Source organism: Planococcus citri, chromosome 2, assembly GCF_950023065.1.
Source record: "Planococcus citri chromosome 2, ihPlaCitr1.1, whole genome shotgun sequence".
Taxonomy (NCBI): domain Eukaryota; kingdom Metazoa; phylum Arthropoda; class Insecta; order Hemiptera; family Pseudococcidae; genus Planococcus; species Planococcus citri.
Window position 1 is genome coordinate 72,721,490 of NC_088678.1, and position 16,178 is coordinate 72,737,667.

At 33.4% G+C, this 16,178-nt stretch overlaps 1 protein-coding gene across 2 annotated transcripts in view; it reads left to right on the forward strand.

Moving 5' to 3' along the window:
* S6k (Ribosomal protein S6 kinase) overlaps positions 1 to 10,575 on the forward strand; it is a 34,580-nt gene extending 24,005 nt beyond the window's left edge. For both annotated transcript variants that reach the window (XM_065352971.1, XM_065352972.1), the window contains exons 7-10: positions 104 to 220; positions 315 to 446; positions 541 to 648; positions 4,715 to 10,575. In XM_065352971.1, the coding sequence (XP_065209043.1) occupies positions 104 to 220; positions 315 to 446; positions 541 to 648; positions 4,715 to 4,999 (642 nt within the window). In that variant the 3' untranslated portion in view covers positions 5,000 to 10,575. The remainder of the gene's footprint in view (positions 1 to 103; positions 221 to 314; positions 447 to 540; positions 649 to 4,714) is intronic.
* The last annotated feature ends 5,603 nt before the right edge of the window (positions 10,576 to 16,178 follow it).

Genomic DNA, 16,178 nt, shown 5'->3' on the forward strand with positions numbered 1-16,178 from the left:
TTTGAAAAGGGAGAACCAACGTACTTTCGAAACACCCTGTACTTTCCAAGGTAATATTTTTAAACGAATTCTTGTGTACTAATTCGAATTGTGATTTTGGCAGCCTCCTTTCACGGCCGATAACCGGAAGAAAACGATAGAAAAAATATTAAAAGGACGAGTACTCTTGCCGCCTTATCTTACGCCAGATGCCAGAGATCTAATTAGAAAATTACTAAAGGTGAGTTGAACGAAATGCTTTCGGTCTTCTTCATGTCCTTCAATATACAAACAAATTAATATTTACAATTCGTGTTTTTTTGTGGTGATTCCAGAGACAAGTTAATCAACGACTTGGATCGGGTCCCGAAGACGGAGATGCGATCAGAAGGCATCATTTCTTTAAACATATTACCTGGTCGGATGTAGTAGATAGGAAATTGGAACCGCCGTTTAAACCGATCTTGGTGAGTTGAATGCAAGACGTTGCAAAAGCTCCATGATGGGACATGGTGTTAAAGGATAATAATGTATGGTTGATTTCGTTGTGATGCGGTGTAGCGTTCGGAAGACGATGTATCTCAGTTTGATACGAAATTCACTAGACAGACTCCAGTGGATTCTCCGGAAGAGTCTATTTTAAGCGAGAGCGCCAATTTAATTTTCAAGGTGAGTTGATTTTTTTCATTTTTTTTTAACCGTTTGACTGGTATTTTAAATGTGTTGGGGTGGTTTTGATTGTGAACGGAGGCGAAATAGTTCGCAAAAGAGCAAAAAATGTTGTATTTTGTCAAAGTTGCCGAAAAGGTCCATTGTTTGATAAAGTAATGTTTGCAAATTGCCAAAAAAGTGAAAAAATGAAAAATTTCAGTTTTTCTCGAAAAATTACTAAATGTCTTGATTTTTTAACAAAAATCTCGAAAAAAACATCACTTTTTTTGTTAATACAGTTAGTTACTTACCTGAAAGTCCTGATTTTTGGTACAATTGTCAAAATCATGCTTTTGGATAAAAATTGTCATTTTTCATTTTTTTGAAAAAATTCTAGAAAGTCACTTCTTTTAAAAAAGTGATCTGAAGTATCTCTTTTCCGACAAGAATTGTGAAAAAGTATCTTTTTGTGTGAATTTCCAAAAGATACTGCCTGCTGCTAAAATTTTCTGAGTCCCATTTTTTGACAACAATTCTCGTTTTTTCTTCAACAATTACCCAAAAATCTCTCTTTGGTCGGAAATAGACAAAAACCTATCCTTTTTTTGTCAATGATTTTCAAAAAGTACAGCTTTTGGCTAAAATTGTCCAAGTTTTGTTTTCTGTTGAAAATTTACAAAAAAATCTCGTTTTTTTACCGAAATGTTTGATTTTATGCAAAATTGCAAATTTATGCAAAAAGTCCTGCTGCTTTCTGAAATTTTTCAGATCTTTGTTTTGTGCCAAAAATTGACAAAAATACTTGATCAGCTTTTTTCAAAATTGCTAATAAATTTTATTTTTTCCAAAAATTACCCAAAGTCTAGCTTTTCTTTCCAAAACAAGATTATTGCAAAAAATTATAATTTTTAGAAATAATTACGCTTCTTGGAAAAATTGTTAAAGTGTTGCTTTTTGACAAAAATTCTGAATTTAATTTTCAAAAAAATTGCTAGGAAGTCTTACCTTTTTTTTTTAAATTATCCAGAAGTCTATCTTTTCCAGACACTGTTAAAAAGTATCTCTTTTTGACAATGATTCCCAAAAAAGTACTGCCAATTTCAAATCTCAAAAATCTGTCGTTTTTTAAAAAAAAATTGTTCGAATGTCTCGTTTTTTTGCCAGAAATTTGGAACGTCTCGTTGTTTTATCAAAAAGTTGGGAAGAAGCCTCACCTTTTTCAACACTACTTGCGAGAAAGTATCCTAAAAATTGAGAAAAATTCTTACTTAGTAACAGAATTGCTAAAAAATTTACTCATTTCCAAAATTTGCCCCAAAGACTCGTTTTTTTACCAAAACAAAAAGTTATGGAAAATCACGTTTACTTACTCCACAAAAATGTCGAAAACAAATTACGGAGCAAAAATTTGAGCTTTTTAGCAAAAGTGCAAAAAAATCTTTTTTCAAGAATTACCGAAAAAGTCTCACAGTTTTGCTAGAAATTGTCGAGAAGTATCTCTTTTTGCCAGTAGCTATAATTGGTAAAGTTTTGCTTTTGTCTATGATTGTCAAAAATTCTGGTTTTTTCAAAAATTGCAAAAGTTTTTGTTCTTTGAAAAAATATGATTAAAAATTGTCGCTTTTTTTGCTTAAAATTTCAAGAGTAAATATGTTCTAAAAATTTTGAAATCATTTTTTCCCAAAAATTATCCCAACAAGCTTTTATTTGCTAAATTGTCAAACTCTTGCTTGTTTCTAAAAATTGGCATTTTTGCCAGAAATTGGAAAAAAAATTAATTTTGTTGGCCAAAATTGCCAAAACATGTAATTTTTAACCAAAAACTTGTAAGGTAAAGTGGGGTAATTCCGATATGGGGTAATTCCGATAGCAAGCCCTAGCTTTGTTGCAAAACACATTTTGGCACAAATGATGAAGAAAGTAGGTAGTTTTAGTGCTAACCTACACCCTTTAATGATCATATGGTTCATCTGCTCTGTTTTGTCAAGTCTGTGCAGTGTTCAAAATCCGAATGCCCAAATCCTTTGCCGCAAAAAACAGTGCACTTTTGAAACTCGTTTTTATCGTTCAAAACTTGTTGAAAAATTCTGTTTAGAAGCTGATATTTGATAAATACGTGTTAAAGTGTCAGTACCTCTTTTGATTTTGCTTTTATAATTATTTGTTTGGTGGCATTGAATTATTAAACATGTCGATCATTTTTCATGCTGCGGGGTAATTCCGATAGCCCCAGCAAAATTGTCCTGCAATGTTTTTTTCGCTGTTTTGATGTATTATAGTTTTAGGGGGTCAAAATTATCAAAGAAAATCCTCAAAACGGGGCATTTTTCTCTAGTTGGTCTAGTTTTCAAAAATTATGCCTCAAAAATGCATATTTGTAAAAAAATTTTAATTTTTGTTCTAATGATTCAATTTACATGAAATAAAAACCTAAATATGCAATAAATGGTATATTTCAACATTACTGGCTCGAAATTACCCAGGGAGAATTACTTTCCTTATAAAACTCGTTATCGGAATTACCCCATTTTTAGGGTAATTCTGATAACTCAACCTTCCAAAATGTTTTTTCAATTATAAGTATGAAGCCTTCACACAAATCACTCTTCAATATAGTCAATGTGTAGCTGAAGGATGTAGGAATAAAGTTGTTACATCATTTTTGCCCCAAAATGTACAGGAAATCCAAAAAATGAGAAATCGCTAAAATTTTGAATTTTGCCATCGGAATTACCCCACTTTACCTTAATATAGTCCAATTTTTTGGCTGGAAATTGTGTCGTTTTTTTAAGGAAAAAAAATTCAAAGATTCAGTAGGTATTTTCCACAAATTTTGAAGTTGATTTTTTTCAAAAATTGACCAAAAGTCTCTTTTTAATATAATTGTAAGGGTTGCTTTTTGCTAAAAAGTAGCATTTTTGCCAGAAATTGGAAAAAGCTAAACTTTGTTGGCAAAAATTGCCAAAACATGTTATTTTTAACCAAAAACTTTATCTAAAGTTGTCAAAATGTCGCTTTTTGCTAAAAATTGACATTTTTGTAAGAAATTGGAAAAAATGCTCAACTTTGTTGGCAAAAATTGGCAAAAATTGCCAAAAAAATTATTTCCAACCAAAAACTTTAAAAGTAGTCCAATTTTTGTTGGAAAAAATTGTGTCGTTTTTTTTGCCAAAAAAACTTTAATGTCAATTTCCAAAAAAATGTTGTTGGCTTTTTTTCAAAAAGTATCCAAAAATCAACTTTTGCTAAAATTGTCGTAGTCTCACTTTTCGCTTAAAATTTACATTTTTGCCAGAAATTGCAAAAAATCGCTGCATAAATTGCTAAAAATATTTTTTTACTAAAAACATTCGAAGTTATTCATTTTTTTTGCTAAGAATTATTCTTTTTTTTTGCACAAAAAATTCTAGTCAGTTTTGAAGTCTTTTTCTCCCAAAAATTGCTTCGAAACCCCTTCTCCGTTTGCTAAAGTTGTCACAGTTCAATTTTTTTTGGCTAAAATTGCCGTTCTTTTGCAAAAAAAATCAAAGAGTCAGGTTTCTCCTAAAATTCGACAGATCTTGCCTTGAACCCCCTTCCTTTCGCTGAAATTGTGGAAGTCTCGCTTTTTGATAAAAATCAGCAAATTGGCATATCTGCCAAAAATTGCCAAAGAAATATCGCATTTTGTCAAAATGTTGCTATAAAGTTCACTTTTTAATGAAATGCTCTGGTATGTGTTACTTTTTGGTTACTTTTTCAATTTTTTTTGGTTGTTGAAGTTACTTTTTTTTGTTTAAAAAATTGAGTAAGAGCTTTGAAAATATGAACGTGAGTAATCTTTTTTGCAAAGCATTTGAAGTTCTGCTAAATTTTTTCGTGTGTATCTTTGCCTGAGTTAACAATTGATCGAGTTATGATCGATTAAAATTTTCAAAGTGCTCTTCAGGCTCAAATTTTAAACTTGGATGAAAATTTGAAAATCGTGCTTTTTGGCAGAGCTTGAAAAATTCTACGAATTCGACCTTTTTGGATACCTGTTACCAAACTCTCCCCACCTACAGTCACTCAATCGATTATAATTTTCATTCTTATTCTTCCGCAGGGTTTCACCTACGTAGCACCTTCAATCCTGGAAGAAATGTACAGGCCACCAGCACCTAGAATCAGTCGAGCTAGATCGCCTCGTAAGAGCAGTTATTGCTCCTCCATGTCCGAGCTGGCAGCCGAGGCTCAATTCCTATCGCCCGGATTCCGTACACCTTTCAACATGCACAAGTTCGCCAACAACAACAACAACAACGGCGTCGTAGCCGACATGGACGATATGAATATGGAAATCACGACCGCATTCGAGAACAATTGCACCGTAGGATCGGATAATTTATAGCCCGTGATCAATCTAGCGTCACCGATACCTTTGGTGACGACGATGGTTCTATTAAAATAATCGAAAGGAATGATAAACGTATCTGCGTGTCTGCCAACATCGACACCACTCTCGTACCCTTGCTCTCCTCATATTTCACCCGTGTTTAATTTTTCTCTAAATACCTATCTAATCGATTTATACCTATACATATAGGAATATTCCCTGGTCTTATAGTTATTAAAAAAAAAAAAAGCAAACTTGGAAGGGAAACGAATATTTTTATTTATCTTTAAAACTATCTCGTTATAAAAATGCTATTTTATTGATAGGATAATTACCTAATCGAGAACGAGTCGTTGTCTTATGTTAGTTTGTATGTCTCGAGAAGCGTGTGCGGATGTGTGAAAAAAAAACTGCTTTATTTTTTGGTGCTGAGGATCAATATTTTTTTTTCATTCATTTTCTATCTCGTTCTTTTATGTAATCGAAAAAAAATGTGGGTTTTATATTAGATTTATTACGTGTTTACTGTTTATTGAAATTTATTATTTCTTTTTCTTAATATTAACGTTCGTATGTCGTTTGCTGTACCTAATAAGGTTATATAATATTTTTCGTTATGGTTATTTAAAAAAAAAAAAAAAATAAGAAGATACATGTGAGAACAATTCGAATGAGAAAACAAAAATCGCTCAAATGCTATACTAATTCTACAATATACCCCTCTATCGTTTGAACATTTTTATATTTCGGTCGAGCTGCATGGGTCGAGTGTGTTCGGGCCCAGGTTACTGCTTAACCTTAAATTTAAAAATGTTGTGCCTTAAAAACAAGTTTGATTCGATCATTCATGTTGTGATTTATCTATTTTTTTTTCTATCCAGTTTTTTTGTTGTTTTGTTTTGTTTCATTCACGCGCGCAAAAAGAAAACAAATTCAAATGTTACGTGCTCCTTTCGTCGTTTTTTTTTCTCTCTGTTTAATTTAGCTAAGTACGCATACATACATATACGAAGATGTGAACAAAGATGGTGCTGAGTTATCTAGGCAGTTCGTATCTTCTGTCTTCTTTTTTCTTATTATTGTTTTCTTTTTTTATGATTTTTGTTTAATATTTTTTTAAACCAATCATAATACACGAAGTTACCGTTTTGCAAAAAAAAAAAATTAATAATGAAAGGAATTAGATTTTTCTTTTTTTTAATTTTATTAATTTTATCGCGTTTTTCTCCATTCGATTTGTAATGTGTGTTTCTTTTCTATGTATTTTTTTTTCTTTCCTGTTTATTTACGTGTTTTTTTTTCTCTTTATTTTTGTATTATGGATCGGCGAAACACGACGTAATAGTCGAGGGAAAATTACATTCCGAATTTAGGTATCGATTTACCTATTTAGATTACGGGGAGATGATTCGTCCCTTCGACTGGTACGTCGGTTCGTGTGTTTTATTTGTATTCTTTTTTTTGGATTTCTTACCGAGACGTTACGGTTTTGTCTTATGTGAATTTGTATTTTGTGTCGGGACGAAGCTAAGGGTGGAAGTAGTCTCCTCCTTGAGATGCTAAGTGAAAAAGTGAGTCGTTGCTGGAAGGATTTCAGGGTCTTGGAAGGGTCGTGAAATTTTTGTGCAGACGATGAAATGCTGATGGGGGGGGGGGGGTGTGATGTTGCCTAGAGATAGGGGAAGGAGGGGGGCTCTAGAACTGGATCTGGGCATTCTGTTTGAAATGGAATTTATGAAACTAAATTTTGGAGTGAAAAGCGTTTTGAAAATCGATCAATTTCAGAGAAACCGAATCCGAAGTATAATTTGACCATATCCCCCTCCCCCTTCCCCTCCTTTAAATTTTTATAAATCGTCAAAAATTGCATGAAATTTAAGAAAAAAATGTTTTCAAATTAATTTTGTTGAAAGTAGTTTTACTATCAATTTTTGTAAGTATGTGTTTTGACCCTAATTAGATTATTTTCTTTTATCGTGCTTTCCAGGGGTACTTAAAACGAAGAATTTTTTCAAAATTTTCACATATTTGAGGAACTACGACGAAATTGTTCTCAAAATTCCATCAAGAAAGCTACAGTAATGCGGTTTTTCATCGCTGTCTTCTGTTTTCAGGGGTTCCAAAAATCTGGCTTCGGTATTCGTATTAAGCTATAGTCGTAGTGTTATTCGTGATTTCGAACGCGTCGTAGAAGTAATAGTAAGAAAATTACGAGTTCGGCGGTTGTGGTGAGTTGAAGTTTGCTCTTTAAATTTGAATTTTGTCAAAATTGATTATTTTTCGCATTTTATCGATGATGCGAAAAAGAATTTGAGAAAAAGTGTGGTAGTGATCTTGGAGGTGAAAAGAATCAAAGTTGGGGTAATTTTCATGGAATTTTTTGTCATTTTTGAGAATTTTAGGTGGGGTGGGGGGATTTGTCTACTTCAAATGGACATGGGTACGATCAGTTCATTTTTTGATCTTGGTCATTTTCCCTCCTCCTTCATTCACACTGTAAGATTTGAAGAAGTTCGATCATTTTTTGTACTCGTAGAATTCTGAAACCTGTTGGCCCCAAAGCCCCCCCCCCTCTTTGATGCGTCTTTGGAATTCATAATTTTGAAAAATTCAGATTCTGAATCCCATTTGACCTCGAAATTGAAAGTAAACATCCCACAGGGGGATTTTGGACCCAGGATTTTGAAAAATGCAACATGGTTGCGGCTTAATCGTAGAATTGAATTTGATTTTTCAAAAGGAGAGGGTGCTGGGGCTCAAAATTTGAAAAAAGTGCGATTGATTTTGATTTTGGGGTCAAACAGATTTCAGAATTTAAATTACTTAGTGTATTTATTAACCTATTTTTTTGATACCCATATGCCATTTTTTGAAATTCCGAGCTCCAATTTTACTCTTTGGGGACTCAGTTGTAGTTTTGAGAGTTGAAAGGGTTACAGAATTGTAATCAGTGCGCTTGAAAAGCTACATTTTGATACCCAAATTGCATTTTTCAACATTTTGGCCCACAAGCTTCTGTGTGGGGCTCTGGGAGCTTCAATTTAGATATTTAGACCAAATTGATATTAGAATCCAAGCCTTCAAAACCCCAGTTTTTGACACCCAAATTGCATTTTTCAAAATTTTGGACCCCAAACTTCTCTCTTGGGCTCTGGGAGGGTCGATTTTGTTTTTGGGACAAATTACTTGTAAAAACTCAGAGCTTTCAAAAATCTATTTTTTACGCCGAAATTGCACTTTTAAAAATCTTGGGCCCCAAGCTCACCTCTTGGGCTCTAGGAGGCTCAATTTCGATTTTTGGACTAAATTTATATGAGAATCAGAGCCTTCAAAACCCCATTTTTTGATACCCAAATTGCATTTCTCAAAATTTTGGACCCCAAGCTTCTCTCTTGGGCTCTGGGAGGCTCGATTTTATTTTTGAGACGAATTAAAAAAAATCAGAGCTTTCAAAACTCTATTTTTTTTTTACGCCCTAATTACATTTTTCAAAATTTTGGGCCTCCAGCTCCTCTCTTGGGCTCTAGGAGACTCAATTTCGATTTTTGGACCAAATTGATATCACAAGCAGAGCCTTTAAAAACCTATTTTTTGATACCCATATTGCATTTTTCAAAATCTTTGGCCCCAAGCTTCCCTCTTGGGCTCTGGGCGGCTCGATTTTATTTTTGGAACGAATTAAAAAAAATAGAGCGTTCAAAAATCTTTTTTTTACGCTATATTGCATTTTTCAAAATCTTGGGCCCCCAGCTCCCCTCTTGGACTCTAGGAGGCTCAATTTCGATTTTTGGACCAAATTGATATCACAATCAGAGCCTTTAAAACTCTATTTTTTGATACCCAAATTGCATTTTTCAAAATCTTGGGCCCCAAGCTTCCCTCTTGGACTCTGGGAGCCTCAAATTCGATTTTTGAACCAAATTGATATCAGAATCAGACCCCTATTTTTCGATATCCGTATCACTATTTTAATCTGGCTCACGGTTTGGGGGGGAGGGGGAAGTCTTAGGGTAAAATTATTACACCTCTTCTTCCCCCTCCTCTCACCCTCAGAAAATTTCTAGAATGGTGATAGAAAAGTATCATTTTGAAAAATTAAGCTTTTATTTTTTAAAAATCTATTTTGGTAGGAGGGAATCCCCTCCCCCTCCTATCTGCTCTCTTTCCTGCGAACAGAAGCGATTTCTGATCAGCATGTTGGATGAACAAAAATTCACAAGTCAATGCTTCCAAAGTCCCAGAAAATGTTCTATTTTGACGAAATGAAGAATTGAGGATGTTTTGGAACCCCTGACCTTGAAAAATTTCCTTTGTTGATGAGTTGAAAATGAAGAATGCAATTCGTAGGTACATTATGTAGTTTTTCGAAATTTTGTATCGGAAGTTTTTTTTCTCATATTTTTTACCACCTCCTACACCCCCCCCCCCAATCAGCATTTCTTCAATATGCGGGAATTCTTTCAGCACGATTCGTTCAAAAATTAACGAGCCTAAATACACCGTATGAAGCGGATTATAGGTTAATTTTTTCTTCTACGTGAGTCGTGACAGTGTTGAAATTTTATACTTAGAAAATGATGTTCGGGCTATAAGAGAAAAGTGTTTTTAGATTTACATTAAGGTGTTGGGTTTGATTGATGGAAGAAATGCATAAAATGGAAAAATCGCTACAATTTCCCGATCGAATTGTAACGTCTTCTTTAGCGTTATTTTTATACCTAATTAAACGATAATTAGATATAGGTAATAAGGATTGAATTTTGTCTAGAGGTAGTATTCTATACAAAAGCGACATAATGAACTGAATTTCATATTATATATTGACATGATTAATTCACGTAAGGTGCGATCTTGATGTCGCGTCGTACCCTGCGTTATTACGCCACATCAACGACTTGCACAATTTTTCGACTACAATTTTTCCATTTCTTAAGATTTTCAACTAGGATAATTTTTCGTTTTCGCGTTCTTTATTAAACATTTCGACGATATTATTACCTACCTAATTAGGATAATTTTCATTCTGGTTCTTTAAACGAGACATTGCGTCGTTCGTTATAAGATACAAGAATAATAAGTATCTATGGTGTGTTCAACAAAACTGTATTTTTTATAACTTAAAGAAATTTTATTATTATTGTTTTTTTTTCTCGTTATAACTATACTGTATATCGAGGAGGAAAATACTATATTTTATATTGTTTTTAATGATTATGTTTATTATGTAATTATTATCGCGCGATATATGTAGTAGAAAGAGAAACAAACACAACCACGATTTGATTTTTTTTTTACATATTAGGTATGTTAGAATTTGTAATAGCGACTATGCTGCCGGTATAAATTACCACGAACGTTATTTTGTTGTTTTGTTTACCGTCCTTCTTTTGTTTTGGCCTTTTTTTCTTTAGGTGCAGGTTTTGAAGGATGGATTAATATTATTGTACTTCTTCTAACATACCTGATTGATTTACAAACATGTATTGCTTTTTTTTTTACGCATGTAGCGGATTTTTTTTCTTATGTATTTTGGATTATTTACTACTATTACTAATTGCTATTGTTGTTTTAATAATAAAACGTTAAATTAATCGAGTTGTTTCTGTTTTTTATTTGTGTTTCAGTTGCGGATCGGTTCGGACTCGGAGTGTAGGAGTTGAGTGAGGAAGAGAATGACCTTGAACGAGAATTCGGGTAGGTTCAAGTCGAGGGGAACACAGCGCGCTACCTACAAGCCCCTCTATCTATTCATGGGAAGAAACTACGGGCGTCTAAAGTCTGGAAAATGAGCAAAACCAAGAAATGAAAATTTGCCAAAACGAAAAATTTGACCTAGGGAACAAGGGAACTTGTACAACATTTTTTTAGATGACAATTGCAATTTTTGGGATTAGCCTACCTTCATTTTTGAAGGATCCATGCAATTTTGAAGTTTTTGAAAAAGAACAATCTCTGAAAAATTTCAAATTTACTCAAATTGATCTGTTTCAAAACTTCAAAATTGCATGGATCCTTCAAAAATGAAGGTAGGCTAATCCCAAAAATTGCAATTTTCATCTAAAAAAAATGTTCTACAAGTTCCCTAGGTCAAATTTTTCATTTGGACAAATTTTCATTTTTTGGTTTTGCTCATTGTCTAGACTTTAGACGCCCGTAGTTTCTTCCCATGAATAAATAGAGGGGCTTGTAGGTAGTGCCCCTTGTTCCCCGTGATAAGAGCTACAAGATGGTACTACTCCCGTATACATCTAGTCCAAGAGCTATACCACTGTGATTGGGCCGAAATAACTGAAAGCTGGGGATGGTCTCAAAAGTTAGTATACATACCCCTATTTCGAAAGCACTTGGTCTGCCGATCCGCAGCTGCTGCTTTAAAGCTCAGTGAAAGCTCGAAAGTTCAAAATTTTTCTGAACTTTCAGCTGAGAAAACTGATGGCTAAAATTGGTGCCTAATTATAGCATTTTTCGCGCTGAATCCGAATATATCGGTCTGCCGACCCATAAGTGCCGCCAAAGCCCCGCCAGACTGGGTCAAAATGGGAGCAAATTTGACAAATTTCATGTTTTTGGGCTAAATTCTCATAAAAAGCTACAAAATCGGGTTAAAAATTATTTTCAAGCAGTTTAACGGAATGCTCTATGGCTAAGATGATTTTTAGGCACCGAAATTTTTCAAAATTTTCATTTTTTGGGGGGTGGGGCATGAGGGGAGTATTTATGAATTCAGCAAATATGGCCTTGTGATGCATCAAAATATATGTTTTTTGGGTCGTAGAATTCAATTATGGCAATATTTGTCACATTGGAGGACAATACGGTCACAAAATATATATTTTGATGCATCACAAGGCCATATTTGCTGAATTCATAAATACTCCCCTCACGCCCCACCCCCCAAAAAATGAAAATTTTGAAAAATTTCGGTGCCTAAAAATCATCTTGGCCATAGAGCATTCCGTTAAACTGCTTGAAAATAATTTTTAACCCGATTTTGTAGTTTTTTATGAGAATTTAGTCCAAAAACATGAAATTTGTCAAATTTGCTCCCATTTTGACCCAGTCTGGCGGGGCTTTGGCGGCACTTATGGGTCGGCAGACCGATATATTCGGATTCAGCGCGAAAAATGCTATAATTAGGCACCAATTTTAGCCATCAGTTTTCTCAGCTGAAAGTTCAGAAAAATTTTGAACTTTCGAGCTTTCACTGAGCTTTAAAGCAGCAGCTGCGGATCGGCAGACCAAGTGCTTTCCAAATAGGGGTATGTATACTAACTTTTGAGACCATCCCCAGCTTTCAGTTATTTCGGCCCAATCACAGTGGTATAGCTCTTGGACTAATCTGTCATGTCACCCATGGCAGGTTAAAGGGGAAGAGTATAAATTGCTGTTAGGCTAAAATTCAGCATTCATATGGGGGAGGGGGCGGGGTGTCTTGAAGTTGAATGTATTTTGGCCTTTGAGGTGTTTTGACTGTTCAACTCAGCTTTGAAATTATTCTCTGAGGTAGGCTTTTATGCATTATTTATCTGAGTTGAAAAGTCAATATGTGCCATGACGCCCATGACATGGGCATTTTGAATTGCTAAGTGGCAACTACCAGACGCAGTAAGAATGACATACTTATTCGGTCTTGGATGTAGTGTAAATTGGCAGTGACCAATTCAGATGAACGAGTTTTTGAACTGATTGTTCGCCAATTATGGAAGAGAAAAGATGTACATACTTGGTGAATCTTGCACTAAAACTTATTCAGCATTGACAGAATCTGTCAAAAATGCCTGAAATACTGATTTTTAATTCAAATATTTTGGGTTATTTCAACATCCCGTTGTTTCCCTCATCCCCTCTCTGATCAGCTCAACTTTACTAAAGGTACTTATACTGAATGTTCTAGAAAACTTGAAATATCTAATTTTGCACGTTCATTTTGTTCAAGAAATTGGAATGATACTTGAAAAAACTAACTTCTTTACAACAGAAAAGGTGAATTGCACAACAGAAAAAGATGGTCTAAATGGCAGGCCTGACAAATAAAAGAAATGCCCAACAAAAAAAGATACTGAACGACAAAAAATAAATTTAACGACAAACATGAAATGGTGAATTGCACGACAGAAAATGTGGTCTAAATGACAGGCCCGACAAATAAAAGAAATGCCCAACAAAAAAAGATACTGAACGACAAACAATAAACTTAACGACAAACCTGAAAAGGTGAATTGCATGACAGAAGAGGTGGTCCAACTCCAAAGGACAAGCCCGACAAAATTGATTCAAGACATGCCCCGCAAAAAAAGGTACTGAAAGACAAAAAGTAAATTAACGACAAACATGAAAAGGTGGTCTAAATGACAGGCCCGACAAAAAGAATATTGAATGCCAAAAAAATAAATTGAACAACAAACATATTTGCACAACGGATAAATTATTCATCTTCAAAATTGCAGTAAAAAAAATCACAACAGATATATGTATGTACTTACTTATCTGTTAACAGATTTGCTTTTATTTGAGAAAAAAATATGTTAACACGTCTTCCATGAAAACTTCAAAATACATACCTATGTACATAGGTACTTACAAATACTTACATTGACAAATATATTTTTGAACATTTCTGAGCCCAGATGCCCAGAATTAATATCAAAAAGTGCAGAAACATTTGAGATTTTGCCAGAAAATTAAAAATTCCTATCAACATTTTTTCGAACACCATTTGAAATTTTGAATTTGAACAATATTTGTAACATTTCAGGTTTCTTGAATATTTAAAATTTCAGGATAAACTTGATTAAAAAAATCAAAAATTTTCATCAAAATTTAATTTAATTTGCACATTTTGAAAGAATTTTGACACCAAAACTAGATTGTGATTTTTGGGATTTTTAAAAATTGTGTTGTGCAATTTACAGATCAAAATGAATGGTTACTTATACTGTATGGTACTTTCAGCAGAAACTCCAAACATTCTTCATCACCCCCTTTTTTATGCATTTTTGAAGAATGTTGAACCCAAGCTTGAGTCATGAATCTCTAGACAGGTAGGTAGGTATCATCATTTGTTTCAATCTTGTAGGGATATGTTTATGTTATTGTTCTGTTGTTTAGAAATGTTTTTTTGTCGGGAGGAGTTGTTTTATCTGTCATGCAGGGTGCAAATAAGTATAGATATATTTGTTGTTCAAATTTATTTTTTTGTTATTCAATGTCTGTTTTTAATTTGACGGGTTTGTGGTTCAGAGTCAGACGTCAGACCACCTTTTCTGGCATGCAATTCACCTATTCATGTTTGTCCTTAAATTCATTTTTTTGTCTTTTAATACTTTTTTTTGTCGGGCAAATGGGCAATTCTTTAATTTGTCGGGTCTGTTGTTGAGACCACCTTTCCTGTCATGCAATTCGCTTTTTCTGTTGTGTATGTAACAATAATTAATCATGCTCAAAGAAAACTGAAAAGCATTGCTGAAAACAGTGAAAAGTGATGAAAATGTGTCAAAACTGAAACTAAAACCAAAACCATGACAGATATTTATCCTGCAGTTTTAATGCCCTGAATTTTTTCCACTCTCAGTTTCAGTTAGAGATGAGAGGAAACTTTCAACGGAAACTTTCTTGGAAATTTTCCGGAAACTTTCAAATTTATGAAATTTATAAATTTTTACCAAAACACTCACCAGAGTTCAGCATTTTCATTCATAATAAGGAAATGCTTGTAAATAGTAAACAAACACCACTAGATTATGACATTTTAAACAATAAAATATGTTTTTCTTGGTTTTTAAAAAAAATTTTTGACTGAAATTTTCGAAATATGTGTATATATACGACTTGGTATCATTTTTTTCAACAGGTGTAACAATAACAAACCTGCGGATGAACCATTTTTGAGACAATTTCTTGAAATTTAAAAAAATACTGCACATTTTTTCAAAAATAAATACCTATAATTAGTTGTCTCCTTCAAGAAGTTCAAGTTCAAGGACTCTTCAGAGTTCAGATCCATTTCCATCCAGACGAAGTTCAGAATGTGAAAAATGAGAAATTCATACTTTTGTTTTTTAACGCATATGCATTGTCAATGATTCAAATTCAAGAATCAATTTTTTTAAATAAAAAAAATTATTCAATGACTAATGAGAGAAAACAGCAATATTTGTCTCAATTGTCACAAATTTCATGGACCATAATTAACCAAATTTATTCAAAGGTTACAATAGAGAAAATGAAAATTTCAAATTTGGGTTCCAATTCCAATTTTTGTTTTGATTTCAGTAAAGGCTAATTGGATAAAAAATTAAAAAATTATTTCCCCAAAAATTTTCTGGTTGATTCCAGTTCCAGTTCCAGTTCCAGTGTTACAGTTGAAAATTTTGGTTCACATCCCTGCATTTTTTTTCTTCATTATTTAGAATTTTTTTGGTGCTGTTTTTTATTTTTTGTGAAGTAATCGTTGAATTCTTGAACTTGGTCACATTTTTTAATTCATAAAACACCACACAAATGACATTTTATTGCTGAAAATATGAGAATAAATGAAAAAAACAGAATTATTGGAAATTCATCAGTTTGTAGTTGACCAATAGCATTTTAAAACTGGAATTTGTTAAAAACAGGTATGGGGTGCCTCATTCATTGAAGAAAAATAAATTTACAGAACGCTTCCGGAAAGTTTCCGAAAGTTTCTGAAAGTTTCCAAAAAATAAATTTCATGAAATTTATCATCTCTAGTTTCAGTTTCAGTTTTGGGTTTGATTTGGAAAATGTCACTCCTGGTTCATCAGTTTTTACTATTTCACTTTTCAGTTTTACGTTTTAGTTTCATAAATTTTTTTCTCTCCGGGAGTAATTTTTTCAAATACTTTGTCAGTAAATAGAAAGCAACACTGTGGCTTGGCAGTGCGATGTTTTTCAATTTTAGGTTTTGATTTTGGTTTTGATGAACTTTTAAGCAATATTTCTATCCGGTTTTGAAGGTTCTCTGGAGGGGGGTGCCGGACGGGGTTCGGTTTTAGTTTTAGTTCTGATTTGATGCCCTGAAGAAATTAACAAATTATGGTTATTGCCTCACTGTCAGGCTGTCAGTAGTCAAGTCACTGCTCTTCAATTAAGTACGTATTAGGTATAGGTACTCACTTGAGTAGGCATTATTGGGTTTTGAAAATTATCATAATAACTAAAGTGAGTAATAAGTACT